The sequence below is a fragment of the Scyliorhinus canicula genome, chromosome 8 (assembly GCF_902713615.1).
Source record: "Scyliorhinus canicula chromosome 8, sScyCan1.1, whole genome shotgun sequence".
NCBI lineage: Eukaryota > Metazoa > Chordata > Chondrichthyes > Carcharhiniformes > Scyliorhinidae > Scyliorhinus > Scyliorhinus canicula.
Genome location: NC_052153.1, coordinates 160,377,511 through 160,397,992, shown reverse-complemented (window position 1 = coordinate 160,397,992; position 20,482 = coordinate 160,377,511). Strand labels below are relative to the sequence as shown.

At 44.7% G+C, this 20,482-nt stretch overlaps 1 protein-coding gene across 1 annotated transcript in view; it reads left to right on the top strand.

The window, feature by feature from the left end:
- The first annotated feature begins 4,203 nt into the window (after positions 1 to 4,203).
- The window catches only part of LOC119970635 (homer protein homolog 1-like), a 112,816-nt gene continuing 96,537 nt past the window's right edge, over positions 4,204 to 20,482 (top strand). The window contains exon 1 of the mRNA XM_038805565.1: positions 4,204 to 4,871. Coding sequence (XP_038661493.1) covers positions 4,867 to 4,871 — 5 coding nt within the window. The 5' untranslated portion in view covers positions 4,204 to 4,866. The remainder of the gene's footprint in view (positions 4,872 to 20,482) is intronic.

Genomic DNA, 20,482 nt, shown 5'->3' with positions numbered 1-20,482 from the left:
AGTCTGCACTCTCCCTCCCCGGACACCCTGCACTATCCCTCCCCGTACACCCTGCACTATCCCTCCCCGGACAGTCTGCACTATCCCTCCCCGGACAGTCTGCACTATCCCTCACCGGGCGGTCTGCACTATCCCTCCCCCGACACCCTGCACTATCCCTCCCCGGACAGTCTGCACTATCCCTCCCCGGACAGTCTGCACTATCCCTCCCCGGACACCCTGCACTATCCCTCCCCGGACAGTCTGCACTATCCCTCCCCGGACACCCTGCACTATCCCTCCCAGGACACCCTGCACTATCCCTCCCCGGACAGTCTGCACTATCCCTCCCCGGACACCCTGCACTATCCCTCCCCGTACACCCTGAACTATCCCTCCCAGGACACCCTGCACTATCCCTCCCCGGACAGTCTGCACTATCCCTCCCCGGACATTCTGCACTATCCCTCCTCGGACACCCTGCACTATCCCTCCCCGGACAGTCTGCACTATCCCTCCCCGGACACCCTGCACTATCCCTCCCCGGATACCCTGCACTATCCCTCCCCAGACACCCTGCACTATCCCTCCCCCGAGAGCCTGCCCCTCACCGGACACCCTGCACTATCCCTCCCCGGGCAGTCTGCACTATCTCACCCCGGAATCCCTGTACTATCCCACCCCGGACATCCTGCACTATCCCTCTCCGGACAGTCTGCACTATCCCTCCCCGGACACCCTGCACTATCTCTCCCCGGACACCCTGCACTATCCCTCCCCGGACACCCTGCACTATCCCTCCCCGGACAGTCTGCACTATCCCTCCCCGGACACCCTGCACTATCCCTCCCCGGACAGTCTGCACTATCCCTCCCCGGACACCCTGCACTATCCCTCCCCAGGACACTCTGCACTATCCCTCCACGGACAGTCTGCACTATCCCTCCCCGGACACCCTGCACTACCCCTCCCCAGACACCCTGCACTATCCCTCCCCAGACACCCTGCACTATCCCTCCCCGGACATCCTGTACTATCCCTCCCCAGACACACTGCACTATCCCTCCCCGGACACCCTGCACTATCCCTCCCCAGACACACTGCACTATCCCTCCACGGACAGTCCTGCACTATCCCTCCCCGGACACCCTGCACTATCCCTCCCCAGACACACTGCACTATCCCTCCACGGACAGTCTGCACTATCCCTCCCCGGACACCCTGCACTACCCCTCCCCAGACACCCTGCACTATCCCTCCCCAGACACCCTGCACTATCCCTCCCCGGACATCCTGTACTATCCCTCCCCGGACAGCCTGCCCCTCACCGGACACCCTGGACTATCCCTCCCCGGGCAGTCTGCACTATCTCACCCCAGACACCGTGCACTATCCCTCCCTGGACACCCTGCACTATCCCTCCCCGGACAGTCTGCACTATCCCTCCCTGTATGGTCTGCACTATCCCACTCCGGACAGTCTGAACTAACCCTTCACAGACAGTCTGCACTATCCCTCCCCGGACAGCCTATACTGTCACTCCCTGTACCTCCTGCACTATCTCTCGCTGGACATCCTGCACTATCCCTCCCCGTATGGTCTGCACTGTCCCTCCCCGGACAGTCTGAACTATCCCTTCACAGACAGTCTGCACTATCCCTCCCCGGACAGCCTATACTGTCACTCCCTGTACCTCCTGCACTATCTCTCGCTGGACATCCTGCACTATCCCTCCCTGGAAATCCTGAATTTTACATTGTGAGTGGTATGATCTTGAATGCACTTTCTGAGTGTGTGGTGGAGGCGGATTCATAGAATCGTAGGAAGTTGATGGCACGGAAATAGACCACTTGGCCCCATGTTTCTGCACAGGTTAGAAGAGAAAAATTTGTAGGACTCTGGGAAAAGGGCGAATAGTCGTACTAGCTGAGTTTCACTTGCAGGCCGAATGGCTTCCTTCAAAGCTGTAAGAATTCTATGATTCTATTCTATGAGAAATATAGAAGAGACTGTGGCTTAGTGATATCATTACAGGTATTCAGGGAACTAATATTCCAGAGACAGGCTAATGCCCTGGGGACATGAGTTCAAACCCCACCATGGCAGCTGGTGGAATTTAAATTCAATTTTAAAAAAAAATCTGGAGTTAAAAGCTATCCTCAGTGACAGTGAACATAAAACTATCATCAATTGTCATTAAACCCCATCTGATGCACTGATGTCCTTCAGATAATGAAATTTGCCATCCTTACCTGATCTGGCCTTTATGTGAGTGCAGATCCACAGCAATGTAGATGGTTCTTAACTGCCCTCTGAAATGGCCAAGCAAGCTATTCAGTTCAAGGGCAATTAGGGATGGGTGACAAATGCTGGCCTTGCCAGCAATGCCCTCGTCCCATGAAAGAATAAAGAAGAAACGTACTGTGCATTGGATTTACGCTGAGTTAGAAAGACTCTGCTGATGTTTAAAAATGTTTGTGGGACCTGGATAGGCAAGTCCACGCCCCATTTCTGATAGAACCAATTTTTACCAGTAGGGGAAATGTGTAATTCACTCAAAAAGGAAATTTGAAGTCAGTGGGGCCATTTGAACTTAGTGCTGAGTTCAAACAGACACCATTTGTTGCTGGTACAAGGACCTTGACGTATTGTGTGAGTGTCACAAATTGATCCAGTGGACATAAGTGCCCATAAGGGGTGAATAAGGTCTGCATAACTGTCACAATCAGAAGTAACTTTAAAAAAACAGGTTGCAGATGTCAGTTAGAATTCAAAAACCCCTCTGTGGTACTGTCGTGATTGACAGGTCCTCTGGCGCAGGTTAGAAAAATGTTTTTGCATTTTTCGCACAGTTTCAATAGAGTTCTTTGTTGAAATGTCCCCAAGGGCTAATATTATGTCACTATTAATGGTTGGCTGAGTTTCTAAAGTTATAATGATCTCAGTAAGGATTACGAGTTCACAATTTCATTGACAGTCTACAGAATCTATCAATGGATTAGTTGTCTTTGATGTGGGAGCTGAATAGAATTGTGCTTGTTTTCATAAGAGATTAATCACTTGGGGAGAGTTAAACGCATTGAATGTGTTTTATGAATGAATTTTCTCCCTATCATGTATGTATGTATGTACTGCGTTATTAGAAGTAAAAAGATTTAATCTCTACATGGCTCCTGAAGTCTGCCCATGGTGGTTCCTGGCTTATGGAGGTAGTTTAGAGGTATGAGGGGGAATGGGGCTGGGTGGCGGGTATGTTTTGACATTGATTTGGTATGGAGGATTTTAAAAGTCATGGGGATTGTGTGGTGGGTGTCAGGGTGTGAGGGACGAGGACTACAGGGTCTACTATCTTCTGAAACACCTGGGACAAAGCCCCAGAGAACTTAGGCGGGCACTGTAACCTGCCTGCCTTGGCACTCATCCACCCCAATGGCCACCTACCTCCAGGTTCGACAGCTCAACTCCAACCAACACCTGATCCGAGAACGAAAATTGCACGAATTGGGGTACATATTAAACTGAGGCAGGTCCGACAAGTGGGATATTTCCCAAAGTGGGCAATCTGCAAAAACTCTGGCCATGTGTGTTCAATTATTTCGAATTTTCAAGTTTTTGGACTTGGTAATATCTGGAAATGGTGAAGTTGAGAAGTCGAGAGCCAGCCAGAGAGGGAGGGGTTGATCCAACCAATATGTGAGGGAGAAAAGAGCATGCAGAGAGGATGCACTCTGGATGAGAGAAGTAAGAACGGCTGATGTACATCTGATTTGTTTTGTAAAGTGTGGCAAAAGGTGCTGGATACGCACACATTGGAAACATCACCTTTCATGATGTTTAAGGGGATCAAATTGTAGGTTCGACCGAGAAGACATTATGCTCCAGCCACCATTGCATATTCCAAAGCACTCTGTTCACACATTGCAATTCTGAGCAGGTTAAAAAAAAACACTTGGCTTATATCTGAAGCTTCATTATCCTCGCCAACGTCCTAACTTCCTGTTGTGCCGCCTGAGCCACTCAGGATGCAGTGGTGGGTGGCTCTTCAAACCCCAAACTAGGGCATTTTGAATTACAGGATGCTGTTGTGTGTGTGTGTATAATTAGCAGAAAGTGTGGGGAGCTGTCCTGACGTCATCGCATAATTGCTGTGCTTTGACGTCAGGCCGAGCCGGAACGAGGCGGGCGAGTCGGAGGGCGGGGGTGACGGCGCGACGCGCTGACGTTTATTTAAAGGTCCGGCGCACGGAGGATGGACGGACATAAGTGCCGGAGTGTGTGTGAGTGAGAGAGACACGGGCAGGCACAGAGAGTGCAACTGGAGCGCCGACAAAGGGATGGAACATAGCGGCTGGAACGCCGCGTGTTTGGAATCTTGACCCAGCTGCAGGAGCAGCCGCTCGCGCCGGCCACTGCCTCTTTCCCCCCTGCTTGGAGCCTTGACCGGGCTGCACGAGCAGCCGCTCGCGCTGGGCATTGCCATCTCCTCCGCCCTGTTTGGAATCTTGACCCGGCTGCTCGCGCTGCTCACTGCTTCCATCCATCCGTCCCTCAGCTTTGCCGGTGGGCTGCGATCAACTGACCACCCCCCCCATCCTTCAACCCTTCCCACCTCCAGGCACTCCGGACGGGAAAAGGAGAGGGGGGGGCGGGGGGGGCAAGTCTGCAGAGAGGAACTTGACGAGGTTTAAACCGTGGTGGCAGCAGCGGCAGCTCCCGCTCCTTCTCGCCTGAGGGATGAAATGATCCACTCCGTGTGTCTCTGAGCAGAGCCAGGGGCTGGAAGAGAAGCCTGGGTCTCGGCACCATCTCCCATCATTAACGCAATAAAGCGTTCCCAGCAGGCGGACAATCAAACGGCGTGTCTTCAGCAGGAGGAGAGGAAGAAAAATGGGGTGAGACATTCCGTTCCCTACTGCTGTTAATGTACCACTTTGCACCACCCACGGTGGGTCGAGCCGGTTCCAGGTCTTCACCACCCCCGAATTCCAGTATCTAATGTTGCTGTCAGGTTGATCTCGGGTCGCGGGCGTTTCGGGCGACTAAGGACAAGGATCAGTTACAGAAGCCACTCAAACTGATGAGCTGCATTCCCCTGGTTTAAATTCGCACTATTTTAAATCTATACATTTGGTCATGCCGCCTTGCTACAAAGTCACAGGAAAGCAACGCCGTGTGCTGGCGGACTCAATCCTGCGAAGTCATAAGTGTCCGTTTAAGATGTAACATTAAAATAAGTTTTGAAAATTAGCTCGGGTCTGACCTGAGAAACTTTACCAACGCCGTTCCCGTAATTTGATAACGCCAGAATTTCCTCCTCTAATTGTGACCATATCCAGCAGCCCCTGAATGATGTGAAAGGTGCGGAGCTTTTTAAGACTTGTGTGTTCTAAGTCTCGATTCAGTGCGATGAACACTGTTTAGTATGTTGGGGGTGTTAACAATTTCTTAAAAATAACGGATCAGGGCTCCAATTTAAATTAGCCTTTAAACCAAATCTATATATTCAAAATATTTTCATTAAGATAATTAAATTCCAAATCCTCCTACTTGAAGACCTTGTATTATTGTTCCAGATCCGTGGGACCCGCCAGGGCAAAAATCAGCTCGGATCCTGCTGTCTTAATGCAGTAGCAGTCTGTCAAGCAGCATTATGAATGATAGCTATTCAGTCCATTGATTTCTCCCCTTTTCATATCTTGGTATGTTTCAAAGGGAAGCATTTTTAAAACCATTTATGACTTAATTTTCAGTCAAGGGTGACCAGTTGATGAAACATCTGGAATTTCAAAGATTTTTGGATTTAGTGTTTTGATTCCCTAATTCTTAGTGAAACTTTTCTAATACAAAAAACTCGTCACCTAGTATCTGTGGCTTCAGTTTTAACGTAGGTGATTTACTTGTTTTTATAAAACCAAATTGGACTAGATTTTAAACATTATTTGGTCATAATTTGTGCATGCAACGTTAGCATTTATTGCAAGGGTGATCAAATATTTACGGGTGGATGCTGAGAGCGGTTTCCCCTTGTTAGGGAGTAGAGAGTCAGGAGACGCAGATTAAAAGTTAGGGGTCTCCCATTTAGGACTAAGATAACAATTTTTTTTGCATGTTTTAGAGCTCAAGTTTGGCTTTAATTGTGAGTCGATAGCTTTGTCTAGGTTTATGATTAATTTCTGAAACTCGAAAGCCAACATCGTGGAAAGATTCAAGTCAAGTGCATGATTTGTGAAATTAAGTGTGCACCTGTATGTATTTCCAATGTTTTAACCTGTACCTTAAAATTCACGTGGTCATTCTGTGGTGTCATTGCAACAGCTAATAACTATTTGTCATAAATCATTCTGGTTTACTAATTCATGAAGTGGTTGATTTTTCATAACACTGCATAGTTACGACTACTGTTAAAAGTATTTTACATGACTTCTACATAGTGATAGGTGTGGTTTCCTGAAGTGAGCAAGAATTCAATTGCAACTTATGATGGAGCTCTTTTCTATTTTGCAATGGAATGGTCTGTCCAAATTACATTTCTGTTAGGAATATATGTGGAGAGTTTTAAAAGTTCTGAGTGGGCCTTCACCTGTCCAAGACGTTTGTGGTACCACCTTAAGCTTTCTCTTTGACCACTCTACATTTTCAAGCTCCCCATCGAAATAGAATATTCTTCGACATTGATATTGAGTTAAAATTTCAGATCTGATGAAACATTTTTTGCATCCATGTTTTTTTGTAATCACAATTTATTTTCCTTTCTCTCTATTTTGTAAGATGGTGGAGCTAAACCAAACACATTTAAGCAGAGAAGGAATGTATGTTGTTGGATAAATGATCTAGTTTTACCTCTACTTTATTGATAATTAATCCAACAAGGCTGTACAACAGATTAAATGGGATAGCTTCACAAATCTTGTCCAGCAGATTTATGGATTTATTAAATGGTTGTGCATTGTGGCGTTACACCCATATCTGTAACAGGGTGATGGAGGAAAGAGGCAGTTATCCAATGTAGGTTTGGGTGTGCTTAGATTTCCAAAAGGCATTCAATAAGGTGCCACATCAAAGGTTATAGCATGCAGTAAGAGCTCCTGATGTAGGGGATACCGTATTAGCATGGATAGAGGATTGGTTAGCTAACCAGAAGTATTGAGTAGGGATATTGTGTGTCAATTTGGGGTTGGCAGGCTGTAACCTGTGGAGTGCACGGGGATCAGTGCTGGGGCCTCAGATATTTGTAATCTATATCAGTGACTTAATCTGTTGCCGCTAAATTTTCAAGAGAAGTAGGAAAGTAATTTGTTCCGAGAACACAGTCTATAATGACATTTAGATGTGCTAAATGATGGGCAAAAAATTGGTAGATGGAAAGTGTGGTCTTGTCCACATTGGCGGAAGAATAGAAAAGCAGCATATTATTTTAATGGAGAGAGACTGCAGAACTACGGTACAGATGGATTTGAATGTCCGAGTATATGAATGAGAAAAGGTATACAGGTACAGCCAGTGGTTAGGAGGGCAAATGGAACATTAGCATTTATTTCAAGGAAGATCAAATATTTAAGGGTGGATGCTGAGTGGTTTCCCCTTGTTGGGGAGTCGAGAGCCAGGAGACGCAGATTAAAAGTTAGGGGTCTCCCATTTAGGACTGAGATAACAAGATTTTCTTTCCTGTGGCGTTCTCATCCTCAGAGGACAATGGGGACCAGGTGAATATATTCAAGACAGAGCTAGACATAATTTTGATCAACAGGGAGTCTGGGATTGTGTGGGACAGACATGAGGGGAGTTATGGCTGCAGTCAGATCAACAGTGATGATCTTGAATGGCTGAGGAGGTGTAATGGGTTGAGTGACCTATTCCTGCTCTTAATTCTTCTATCTTGTGTTCAATGTTCACAGCCCTTTAAACTATAAGGATATAGCTGCTGTTGCTCTGATGAGCAGGGATGCTGTTATTAGTTATTTTTCTCTCGAGTGTCTTCACTTCAACCCACAGTTGTGTTCCATCATCTGATCATCGAATCAGTGTGTGTTTTGTTTGTGTTATCTGTGTTGTCCTCTTGGACACTATCATCTGTAAAGCTATCATTTTCCATCAAAATCAGTCTGCTCCCTTGCTGAGGGAAATCATTCAACAGCTGAGAACTAATGTAAGCCTGAAATGTAAATTGAAATTGCTGGAAATATATGGCAGGTCTGTCACTTTAAGCAGAAAGTAAGGATCAAAACCCACTTGTGTTTAACTAAGTACTGTAAGTTATGTAAGCTTTTTATCGATTTATTTTAAAAGAATGCAATTTCTGATCTTCCAGTTTCCAGTCTGAAGCATTAACTTGTATGTTCTCTCCAGATACTGGCAGGTGCATTTCCAAGATTTTCTGTTTTTTTATTTGTCGCAAAGATCTCATTTGTAGTCCCACATTATGCTGTCTAGTTACTGAATATAAAGGAGTCAGTAAACAGCAATCAAAAAAGTCTAGATTAATAATCATAATGGAATAAATATGTCTGGAGGTAGCTGCATGTTGGTTCTGGGATGTACAATGTTTGCTTTGGAGTTGAGCCAGAGGAAATGGGCGAGGTACTGAATGGGTACGTTGCATCAGTGTTCACCAAAGAAAAAGACTTTATGGAAGATGATTCTTGGGTAGGGTGTGTGGACAGTCTGGGTCATGTTAACATCAAAAAGGAGGAGGTATTGAGTGTTTTAAAAGATATTAAGGTAGATAAGTCTCCTGGACGGACGGGATTTACTCCAGAATGCTGATGGAAGTAAGGGAGGAAATTGCTGGGGCCTTGACTGGCATCTTTGTGTCCTCATTGTCTCCTGGTAAGATCTCTGAAGACTGGACAATAGCTAATGTGGCACCGCTGTTTAAGAAAGGTAGCAAGGATAATCCAGGAAACTATGGCCCGGTGAGCCTCACGTCAGCAGTAGGTAAATTATTGGCGAGAATTCTCAGGGACAGAATATATACCTATTCGGAAACAAATGGACTCATTAGCGAGTAGACAGCATGGTTTTGTGAAAGGGACAGCATGGTTTTGTGAAAGGGAGGTCACGCCTCACTAACTTGATCAAGGTTTAAGGGAGGTGACAAAGATGGTTGGTGAGGGGAGGGTGGTGGATGTTGTTGACATGGACTTCAGTAAAGCTTTTGGCAAGGTGCCTCATGGCAGACTGGTACAAAAAGTAAAGCCACATGGGATCAGTGGTGAGATGGATACAGAACTGCCTCGGTCACAGAGACAGAGAGTATCAGTAGAAGGGTGTTTTTCTGAATGGAAGGTTGTAACTAGTGGTGTTCCACAGGGATCTGTGCTGGAGCCTCTGTTGTTTGTAGTATACATAAAATGATGGGGAGGAATATGTAGCTGGTCTGATTTTATAAGTTCGCTGATGACACCAAGATTGGTGCTGTGGCAGATATTGTTGAGGATACAGCAGGATATAGTTTGGAGACTTGGGCAGAGGAATGGCAAATGGCATTTAATCCTATCAAATGTGAGGTAATAGGGGAAACATACCGTAAATGGTAAACTCTTAGGAATATAGAAAGTCAAGAGATCTGGATGTGCAGATCCACAGGTCTTTGAAAGTAGCAACACAAGTGGACAAGGTAGTCAAGAAAGCATACGGAATGCTTGCCTTCATTGGACGGGGCATAGAGTATAAAAACTGGCAAGTGATGCTACAGTTGTACAGAACTTTGGTATGGTCGCAATTGGAAAATTGCGCACAATTCTGGTCGCCACACTACCAGAAGGATAGGGAGGCTGTGGTGAGGAGGTTTACCAGGATATTCCGTGGTCTGGAAGATGTTGGCTATGTGGAGAGGCTGAATAGTTTTCATTAGAAATACGGATGTTACTGGGCGGCAACAGCCGAGCGAGTAAGGGGATGGATCCAGGAGCCAGAAGCCGAGTGGGTGCGTGCGGAGGAGGCCTCCTGCATGGGAACCTCCCTCCGGGCCCTCGCCACGGCAGCACTCCCATCCCCACCCAAAAAACACTCCACCAGCCCAGTGGTGACAGCCACCCTCCAATCCTGGAACCAACTGCGGCAGCAATTTGGCCTGTACAAAATGTCGGACAAGGCTCCCATCTGCACCAACTATAGGTTCAAACCAGCACTGACCGACGCCACCTTCAAAAGGTGGAGGCAGGACGGGGGGGACACTGACAGTCAGGGACCTATACACGGACGACAGGATCGCAACACTGGACGAACTGACAGAGAAATTTCAGCTAGCTTGGGGGAACGAGCTACGGTACCTGCAGCTCAAAAACTTCCTACGAAAGGAGACAAGGACGTACCCACAACCGCCACGACAGACACTATTGGAAGACCTACTGGACGCAAGTATCCTAGAGAAAGGGAACTGTAGTGAGATGTATGACCGACTGGTAGATAGGGACGACACTGTACTGGACGCAACAAGAAGGAAATGGGAGGACGACCTGGGGATGGAGATAGGATAGGGACTCTGGAGCGAAGCATTGCATAGGGTCAACTCCACCTCCACGTGCGCAAGGCTCAGCCTGACGCAACTAAAAGTGGTACATAGAGCCCACTTAACGAGAAACCGTATGAGTAGGTTCTTCCCGGAGGTGGAGGACAAATGTGAGCGGTGCCAGAGAGGCCCGGCCAACCACGCCCACATGTTCTGGTCTTGCCCCAGACTTGTGGAGTACTGGACAGCCTTCTTCGAGGCTATGTCCAAAGTGGTGGGGGTGAGGGTGGAGCCATGCCCGATAGTGGCGGTCTTCGGGGTTTCAGACCAGCCAGATCTATTCCTGGGGAGGAGGGCGGACGCCCTTGCCTTTGCCTCCCTGATTGCCCGCCGTAGAATCCTGTTTGGCTGGCGGTCAGCAGCACCACCCAGAGCTGCAGACTGGCTGTCCGACCTCTCGGAATCTCTCCAAATGGAGAAAATCAAATTCGCCATCCGAGGGTCGGACGACGGCTTCCACAGAACGTGGGAGCCATTCATGCAACTGTTCCGGGACCTGTTTGTGGCCAACGTACATGAGGAAGAATAGTCGGGTGGCCAAGAACCAGGGGAAAATGGACGGGAATCGGGGGAAAGTAGCCGGGGGGAGGGGGGGGGGGAGATACGGGCTCGGTATGGGGGTTTGATGGCAAGCCAAGGCCCAAAACCAAACTATAAATAAATGCCTATAAACATGTGCCTCGGCCATATTGGGGAATGTAAAATATGTATGCTGGCTAAAGGGGGCGGCCACAATTATTGTTATGAAGATGCTTACCTGTAAATATTCATGTTAAATTTTTGTGTTTTCCTTTTTTTTTTTCTCTCTCTCTAATAACTTGTAATTTGTCATATATAAAATATGAAAACTCAATAAAAAAACATTTATTAAAAAAAAAAGAAATACGGATGTTGAGAGGTGACCTGATAGAGGTCTACAAGATTGAGGGGCTTGAAATAGAGTGGATGGTCAGGCACTCTTTCCTAGGGTGGAGGGGTCGGTCACTCAGAGGCTTGGGTTTAGGGTACGTGGGGCAAAATTTAGAGGAGATGTGCGAAGCAGGTTTTTATATGCGGGGTGGTGAGTCCCTGGAACGCGTTGCCAGGGGAGGTTTTGGACTGGATCTGCTGTTAAAAGTGTAGGAGCTCTTGTTTTTAAAAAAAAAAAAGTCTTTTGTAAAACGTGGTCTGGATTTTGGCATAAAAGCTGTTAATGATGTGGAGATGCCAGCGTTGGACTGGGGTGAGCACTGTAAGAAGTCTTACAACGCCAGGTTAAAGTCCACCATGTTTGTTTCAAACACTAGCTTTCGGAGCACTGCTCCTTCCTCAGGTGAATGAAGAGGTATGTTCCAGAAACATATATATATATAGACTAATTCAAAGATGCCAGACAATGCTTAGAATACGAACATTTGCAGGTAATTAAGTCTTTACAGATCCAGAGATAGGGGTAACCCCAGGTTAAAGAGGTGTGAATTGTCTCAAGCCAGGACAGTTGGTAGGATTTCGCAAGCCCAGGCCAGATGGTGGGGGATGAATGTAATGCGACATGAATCCCAGGTCCCGGATGAAGCCGCACTTGTGTGCGGAACTTATAGCCAAGAGGTGGGAGTAAAGGGGTATTGTACAATAATCCAACTTTTCATGTTTATTAAATGTTTTATTTCCTTCTTGAAACTAATTATAAATATCAGTAGAAGTTACGGTCTTTGAGCCAGGGTTCCATTCTGAGATCACACTGTCCAGTTATAACAGCAACTGGGATCCTGACAGAGGAGAAAGTGTATTTCTTGTTGTGCCTTTTTAATGAGAGAATCTGTAATTAGTTAATTCAGAGGACTTTGTTGGTGCCTGTGCTACTGTAGTAATACTGCTGTGAGAATGAGAGGCAGCTTAAACTTTATCAACATTGTAGTCACCTTAATTGTTGCCCTGTAGCTAAAATTGCACCTACTCAATCTCACAGTAGAGTCAATAAAATAAATATATTCTAGTGCTTTTGAATGCTGAAACAGAGTAATATTAAGATGATAGAAGCTATTATCTTTGATCTCTGCCAGAAGCTTGTTCCCTATCCCAACTGGACTATTCAGAATGTTGGTGTCCTATTTGATCTTGAGCTGAGTTTCTGGCCCCATGTTCTAAGATCAACTATTTCCACCTCTGTAATATTGCTGGATCTGTCCTGTTCCAGCTCATCCACACCTTTTAGACTTGACTATTCCATGCTCTTCTTTCCATAAACTGGAGCTCATCTGAAACTCTGCAGCCTATATCCTAACTTGCAAGACTCTTTATCCCGACCCCTCTGTTTGCTGTTGTTTCTCTTCCTGCACCTAGTGAGTCACAAGTTAGACTTTCATCTGTTTCCATCGCTAATTTCCTGGGACAGGTCACTAGCCCGTCGCCAGAAACCTTTCGCATGAGGGGTGCCACACCGCATGAAGCATGGCTGAGTCTCTCCTCTTATTGCCTGACATTGGGGAGTTTGGAGGATGTTGCAGGTCGATATTAACACTTGGCTGCATTATGAATGCACCTTCCTTGGCAATCAAGTCCTGGGCATGGGACTCAATCCTGGAGCTTCTGGCTCAGAGACTAAAACATTACCCACTGCCACAAAACCTGTCGGTTTGGCAGTGTAACAATTTTAAAATTCTTATTATTGTCTTCAAATCTCTCCATGGTATCATTGCTCTGTTTCTGTTGCCTCTTCCAGTTCTATAATCTGGATTGGGAAGTAACTGTTGTGGTAGGTTATTGCAATGCATAGAATTGAGTGAAGATCACTTTCGGAAAATGGCTTCCTCCTTTAACAGTTGTATTTCTCTCCTTTAATCAAAAATGTAAATAATGTATTTATTATACTTTGCAATGCAAGACATCACAGTATCAAAACAGTTGTGCAGATTGTTCACTCATTGCTGTAAACAGTTTGTTTCCTGAACTTTTGGCATATTTTTCATAACCTTTACAAAATTTGAATGAGTAACTGTTCTGATATGTACTCTATTGATGCAGCAGATCTAAACCATTGTTTCTAGTAAATGCAATTGTTCATTTCCTTTAAAAATTGATGTATTTTCAAAATGACTCACCAGCGCTAAGTCAGTTTATTATGGAAAACCTAGATGAAATTGTTTTGATTTGTTGCATCATGTAAACAGTTCCCACTGCTTGGCGATGTGTGTCTAATTGCATGTTGAATATCTTGAGAGGCAAATGTAGTGGAACTTGATCAATTTTTTGAAGCAAATTGACCAGGGTCGCAAGCAATGTGTCGTACCTATCAAGGTGGTGGTTAACCGTTGAGATCTGATCTGACGGTAGCATTGTGGATAGCACAATCGCTTCACAGCTCCAGGGTCCCAGGTTTGATTCCGGCTTGGGTCACTGTCTGTGTGCAGTCTGCACATCCTCCCCGTGTGTGCGTGGGTTTCCTCCGGGTGCTCCGGTTTCCTCCCACAGTCCAAAGATGTGCAGGTTAGGTGGATTGGCCATGATGAATTGCCCTTAGTGCCCAAAGTTGCCCTTAGTGTTGGGTGGGGTTACTGGGTTATGGGGATAGGGTGGAGGTGTTAACCTTGGGTAGGGTGCTCTTTCCAGGAACTGGTGCAGACTCAATGGGCCGAATGGCCTCCTTCTGCACTGTAAATTCTATGTAAAATCTATGACTGGAGAAACTTTCACTTCAAGAGAGTTTTCATAACCTCTGTTCATTTGAAAGAGCTTTATAACCAGTTAAATACTTCTGAAGTATAGGGTAACACCACATCCAATTTGTGTACAGCACGGAACAAACCACAAAGATATAAATAGCCCTAATCTATTTTGATGATCTTGATGGTGATAAATATTGGTCCGAACCCTAGGAAAACTCCACTGCTCTTTTAAAATAGTGCGGAGAGATCTCTTGTATACATCTGACATGGCTATCTGGACAATCTATCGGAAATACTTTAATCTCAAGAACATGGAACTCTGCTTAGTACTAGACTGATCAACAGCCTGGTTGTGTACACAAGACTTTGGGGTGGGACTTGAACTCCAGATCTTCTGACTCTGCTGCGACTGCCAGCGCTGAGCCAGGATTGAAGCCTGAAACAGTTTACGGTGTTGAAGATTGTGTGCGTGAACTGGAGTTGAAATTTTCAACATGCAATAGGTATAGAATGAATTTGCATAAAACACTTGTTGTAGTCTGAGGATATGGGTAGACAGACTACTTAGGACAGAGAGAGAAATTACTTCACCCAGAGAGTGGTGAGCCTGGAATTTGTTACCACAGGATGTAGTTCGATCTCCTTCGCCCCAAAGGAGATCGAAGAATATGGGGGGGGGGGGGATTCGGGATCAATCATGATCATTAGTGAATGTCGGAGAAGACTCGAATGCCTCAGCTCCTATTTTCTATGTTTCTGTTACAACCTGCAATCAATATAACCTTTCAAAGACACATTCAACTCCTGTATAAAAGGTGTTGAGAGCAATTTAATTCTGTATATCTCTGCATACAAGTTTTTCCATGCTGCTAGTGAATACGTGAATACTTACTCTGGTAAAGGGAAAACTTTATTTTGGAAGTAGACCTAGTGGCTTGTTAAGTTAACTCTGTAAGCTACTAGTTATTTCTCTATATCTGCCACTAACCACAGCACAAATGGAGCTATTTGATGGGGGGAGGGGGTGGAGGAAAAGAGTGGCATTCAACAGAAGAGCAAGAAAGTTATTTTTGGTTGGGGGTTATTTTTGTTTGGCGGGGGGTGGGGGGTTTGGGAAGATCAAAGATATTACAGGTAATGTTTCCAGTGTAGTGGCAAAATACTGAAATTTCTCAAGATTTGGTAATAGAAACCTTTTTGGCTGATACCCTAATCTATTGCAGCCTTGATCTTGTCTGATATAGACCCACTCTCTAGCTTTGACAATGAGTCATCCAGACTCTCAGACATTAGCTCTGTTTTCTCTCTCTGCAGATGCTGTCAGACCTGCTGAGATTGTCCAGCATTTTCTGTTTTTGTTTCTGATTCCAACATCCTCAGCTTTTATTTAAGCAGATTTACTGAATTTCTTTGTGCAGTTTTTGGTTTTAAACTTAAATGACTGCCTACCGCTTATTCTAATGTCTAATCTGGCTTTTGCTAAAACAACAAATGCTAAAATTCTGCAGTACATCAGATTGATTTGCATTAGTATAGTCCAATGACAATACTGATGATTGCCATTCTGCCATCATGCATGTGCTAGCTTCTTGAAAGGGCTAGCCATTTGTCCCACTCTCCTGCTTTTTCCCTGTAGCCCTGCAATTTTTTCTTTTAAATATTCTGTTTCCATTTGGAAGTTACAACTATAGTTAATCTGCTTCCACCACCCTTTCAGACAATGCATTCCACGTAACAAGTGGAATAATTTCTGGCTATCAACACACCTGTCTAAGAATCTTGGGAAATCTCTACATATTTTCTTGCAATTAACATATGCAATAGCTGTACCTTGCTTTAATTTCTTTCATCTGATTCTGAACTATTTTATTCCTCCTTGTGATCCACTTTGCGTAAAACTATCTGTGGAGAATTGTGGTTTGGGCCGCCTTTGACTTATGGTAGAACAGAAAAACAGGCGGGTTGCCATGTGGGACCTAGGAGATAAACACCTTAGCAGCAGCTCCGATGTGTGTTAGAATCGAGACTAAATAACTAGCAGCCCAGGTCACCATGTTTTCCTTGGTTTGGCTAAGCATCAGCATTAGAATATTTACACACCTAATAGATGTCAGAGTGGTAAGCCAGAGATCTTGGGAATTTGACCTGGCGTGAGCAGCTGTACAATTCAATAACACTTTTTTTGTAATTGGGCTGTTGAAATAATGGTGAAGTAATGATTTGGTTAAATTGGTCTCCATAATGTTGTGCGAAGAAATTCCCAAGTGGACAGATTGTGGAGGTTGTACATGTTGCCTTGATTGATGCGGTACCCAAAGCATGATTAGAGAGTGCATCGTTATATGGAGATCATGCTTCTACCCAGGACATAATTTTACTACTGTTGGCTTTTGATATTCTTGTTCACACATTGGCATATATCAAGTCTTTATCACTGAATAGAATCTATCCAGTCACCAATAAGTGTATAATTTCAGAACTCGTGATTACAAAGTTTAAAAAATAAATAAATTTAGAGTACCCAATTCTTTTTTTTCCAATTAAGGGGTAATTTAGCATGGCCAATTCACCTACCCTGCACATCTTTTTAGGTTGTGGGGGCGTGACCTACGCAGACACAGGGCAAATGTGCAAACTCCACACAGACAGTGACCCGGGATCGAACTGGGGTCCCCGGCATTGTGAGGCAGCAGTGATAAACACTGCACCACTGTGGCACCATGTAATTGCAGTTAAAAGGTTAGTTGACACAGCCCCTCCTAAATTTGAATATCTCCAAATTAAATTTTCCCTTGATCTTCTCTTTCCTAATTAGAACATTCCCACTTCTCCATTCCCTCAGTCTTTCAAGCTATACTTTTTGGATTCTAAATATATACAATAACACTAGTTGTCTGGTCTACAATAGCTACTGCCATGTGATAACTTCACTGAATTGGCACAGAGGTTTTCTGCCAACACAATCCTTTTCATCCAGTTTTGTCTAAGATGAATAAAATGTCAACAAACGGAATAAGGCTTAAATTATCCTTGCCTTTTGGTTCACATCAGAGTACCCCTATGTGCATGAAAGGTGTCAATACTGTGCGTTCAATATTAAGAAGCATGCTAAATATACAACTACATTTTAGTACAGAACCACAGCATTATTACAGCACAGGAGGAGGTTGTTCGGTAGATCGTGTCCACACCGACTCCCCAAAACCCTGCACATTGTTTCTTTTCAAGTAATCATCTAATTCCCTCTTCCACCACAATCCCTGGCGGTGCATTCTAGACCCGAGCCACACTCTGTGAAATAATGCTTTTGCTTTTTCCCCCCCAATTATTTTACATTTGTGATCCTTTCATCAGTGGGATGTTTCCCCCTACACTGCCCAGGTCCCTCATGAGTTTGATACTTCCAGCAAGCCTCCTCTCAGCACTAGAACTTTTTATAGAATCCCTACTATGCAAAAGAAGGCCATTTGCCCCATCGTGTCTGTACCGACCCTCTGAAAGAGCACCCTACTGAGGCCCACTCCCTCTCCCTATTTCCGTAACCCCACCTAACCTGTATATCTTTGGACTGTGGGAGGAAACTGGAGCACTCTGGGGAAACCCACGCAGATACTGGGAGAATGTGCATACTCCATGCAGACAGTCGCCCAAGGCTGGCATCGAAACCCTAGCGCTGAGGCAGCAGTGCTAGCCACTGCCACCATGCCACCCAAGGAAAAGAGTCCCAACTTCTGCAATCTTATCTTCACAACTGAAATTTCTCATCCCTGGAACCAGTTTCATAAGCCTTCTCTGTTCTTTCTCCAATGCCTTCACATCCCTCCGAAAATGCAGCAGCCAGACCTGTATGCAGTACGCCAGCTGACCTGCATGTTCAACATAACCCCATTCCTCTTGTACACCCTCCCCCTATTAATAAAGCCTAGGGTGCTTTATTCAATGCTCTCTCCACCTGTCCTGCCACCTTCAATGACTTGCACATGTATACACCAGATCCCTCTGTTCCTGCACCCTAAAGTACTATCCTTTATTTTATATTTTCTCTATTTTCTTCCTACCAAATGTATCTCCTCACATTTCTCTACATGCAGTTCACCTGCCACCTATCTGCCCATCCCACCAACTTCCTTTTGAAGTTCTACAGTGTCCTCCTTGCAGTTTACAATGCTTCCACATGTATCAATTGCAAATTTTGAAATTATCCCAGATTGCTTCAGCTCAGATCATTTTTAGTTGTGTTCGAATGCCCTAGCTTTTGAGGAGGTCAGGCCTTGCCTTGAAATATTCAAGGTTTGGTAATGTCTCAAACTAACAAGTTGACCCTATTTTGTAATTTATTATGTATTGGACTATTTTGCACCTCTTGTTTTACAGGTGACAGAGCAAAGTTTAAACTATAAAATTTTGTTAATGAATAATTGAATAATCTATCACACATAATTAAATATTTGCAATAGCCAGCCTTTTATCAAACTCAAGTAGGCAAAATAAGATTGCAACTCTACTGTGTATTTGATGATAAAGCTGAAATCAGTTAATTGCGAGTCCTTTTAATTCGTCCTCTTGTGGGTGGACGTTTCTGACCTACACTGGACAATAATTGCAGCAAGATTGCAACTCTGGCTATATTAACGATGATAACGATTAGTGTCACAAGTAGGCTTACATTAAAACTGCAATGAAGTTACTGTGAAAATCCCCTAGTCGCCATATTCCAGCACCTGCTCGGGTACACTTGGGCAGAATTCTGAATTTCCAATTCGCCTAACAAGCACATCCTAATGGGCACATTTTTCAGGGCTAGTGGGAAGAAAATGGAGCACCTGGAGGAAACCAACACAGACACTGAGAACGTGCAGACTCCGTAGAGAGTGACCGAAGCTGGGAATTGAACACGGGGTCCACAGTGCTAGCCACTGTGCTACCATGCCATAATGTTGTGTAATGTTAAGAATTAAGAAGCATGCTAAATATACAACTACATTTTAGTACAGAACCACAGTATTATTACAGCACAGAAGGAGGAGGTCGTTCGGTAGATCGTGTCCACACCGGCTCTCCGAATTAGCATTTCACCGAATGCCACTCTCCTGCTTTCTCCCCAAAACCCTGCACATTGTTTCTTTTCAAGTAATCATCTAATTCCCTCTTCCACCACAATCCCTGGCGGTGCATTCTAGACCCGAGCCACACTCTGTGAAATAATGCTTTTGCTTTTTCCCCCCAATTATTTTACATCTGTGCCCCCTCTTTTGTGACCCTTTCATCAGTGGGATGTTTCCCCCTATACTGCCCAGGCCCCTCAAGAGTTTGATACAAAAGTATTTCATTCACCTGGAAGTGATCTTGAAACGCAATGCATTACAATACAAGATTATTTCATTAAATCAGATCTAACTTTCAGTATTTAACGTCGGAAAGCTTCTCAATTGTATGTTGGACAGTTGAAGAAATGACGAGGTGTTAACTTGCAGAATCTTTTCAGATGTTTTTTGGATCAACAAGTATGTTATAGCTCTCATTCAGTTTGGAAGGAGGCTAGGAGAGGTTTAAAATTGCCATTGTGCTAAGAAATGTCTCAAACACTTCAAGGAATTAATTACTACTTGGAGTGAGGTGCCTACTGTTCGGTCGATACTGCAGCAATTTTGGGCAGAGTAAGAGTTCACAAACAGTAGTAAGATAGATTAGTTGATCTATTTTTCTTCTATTACGACAATGACTGGGCTTCAAAAATTACTTCTGATTGTAAAGCGCTTAAACTTTCAGTGGTCGTGAAAAGTGCTTATAAATGAAAGTCCTTTTGGGGCAGCTGAAGAAGAAATATGAGCCAAGGTACCAAAAGAGTCTTTTGGAACAAACGCCATTTCATCTTTAACATCCACAGGAGCTGTCAAAACATAAAAAAAGGGCAAAAGTAGTGCAGAACACTGAATTATCAGGTTACATTATATCCAGTAGTTGTGGATTTGCAAACCTTTGGCTACCTGATTCAGAAGTGAAGATGTGACCTCAGCTGGGGTATTGTGTACAGTTCTGGGTGCTACACTCTAGGAAGGCAGAGAGTGCAGAAGTGTTTTCCAAGATCTGCTCCTCCGTTATGACGATAGATTTGGAGAAGTTGGGACTTCTTCAAAGGTTTAGATAAAGAATCTGGATCGGAGCAGGCTGGGAGGGCCGAAGGGCCTGTTCCTGTGCTGTAATTTTCTTTGTTCTTTCTTTAAGAGAAGAGGCAGTTTGATAGAGGTGTTCAAAATCATGAGGGGGCTGGACAGAGTAGATGGGGAGAAACTGTTGCCACTCTGAAACGATCAACAAAAAGAGGGCACAGATTTAAAGTAATTTCCAA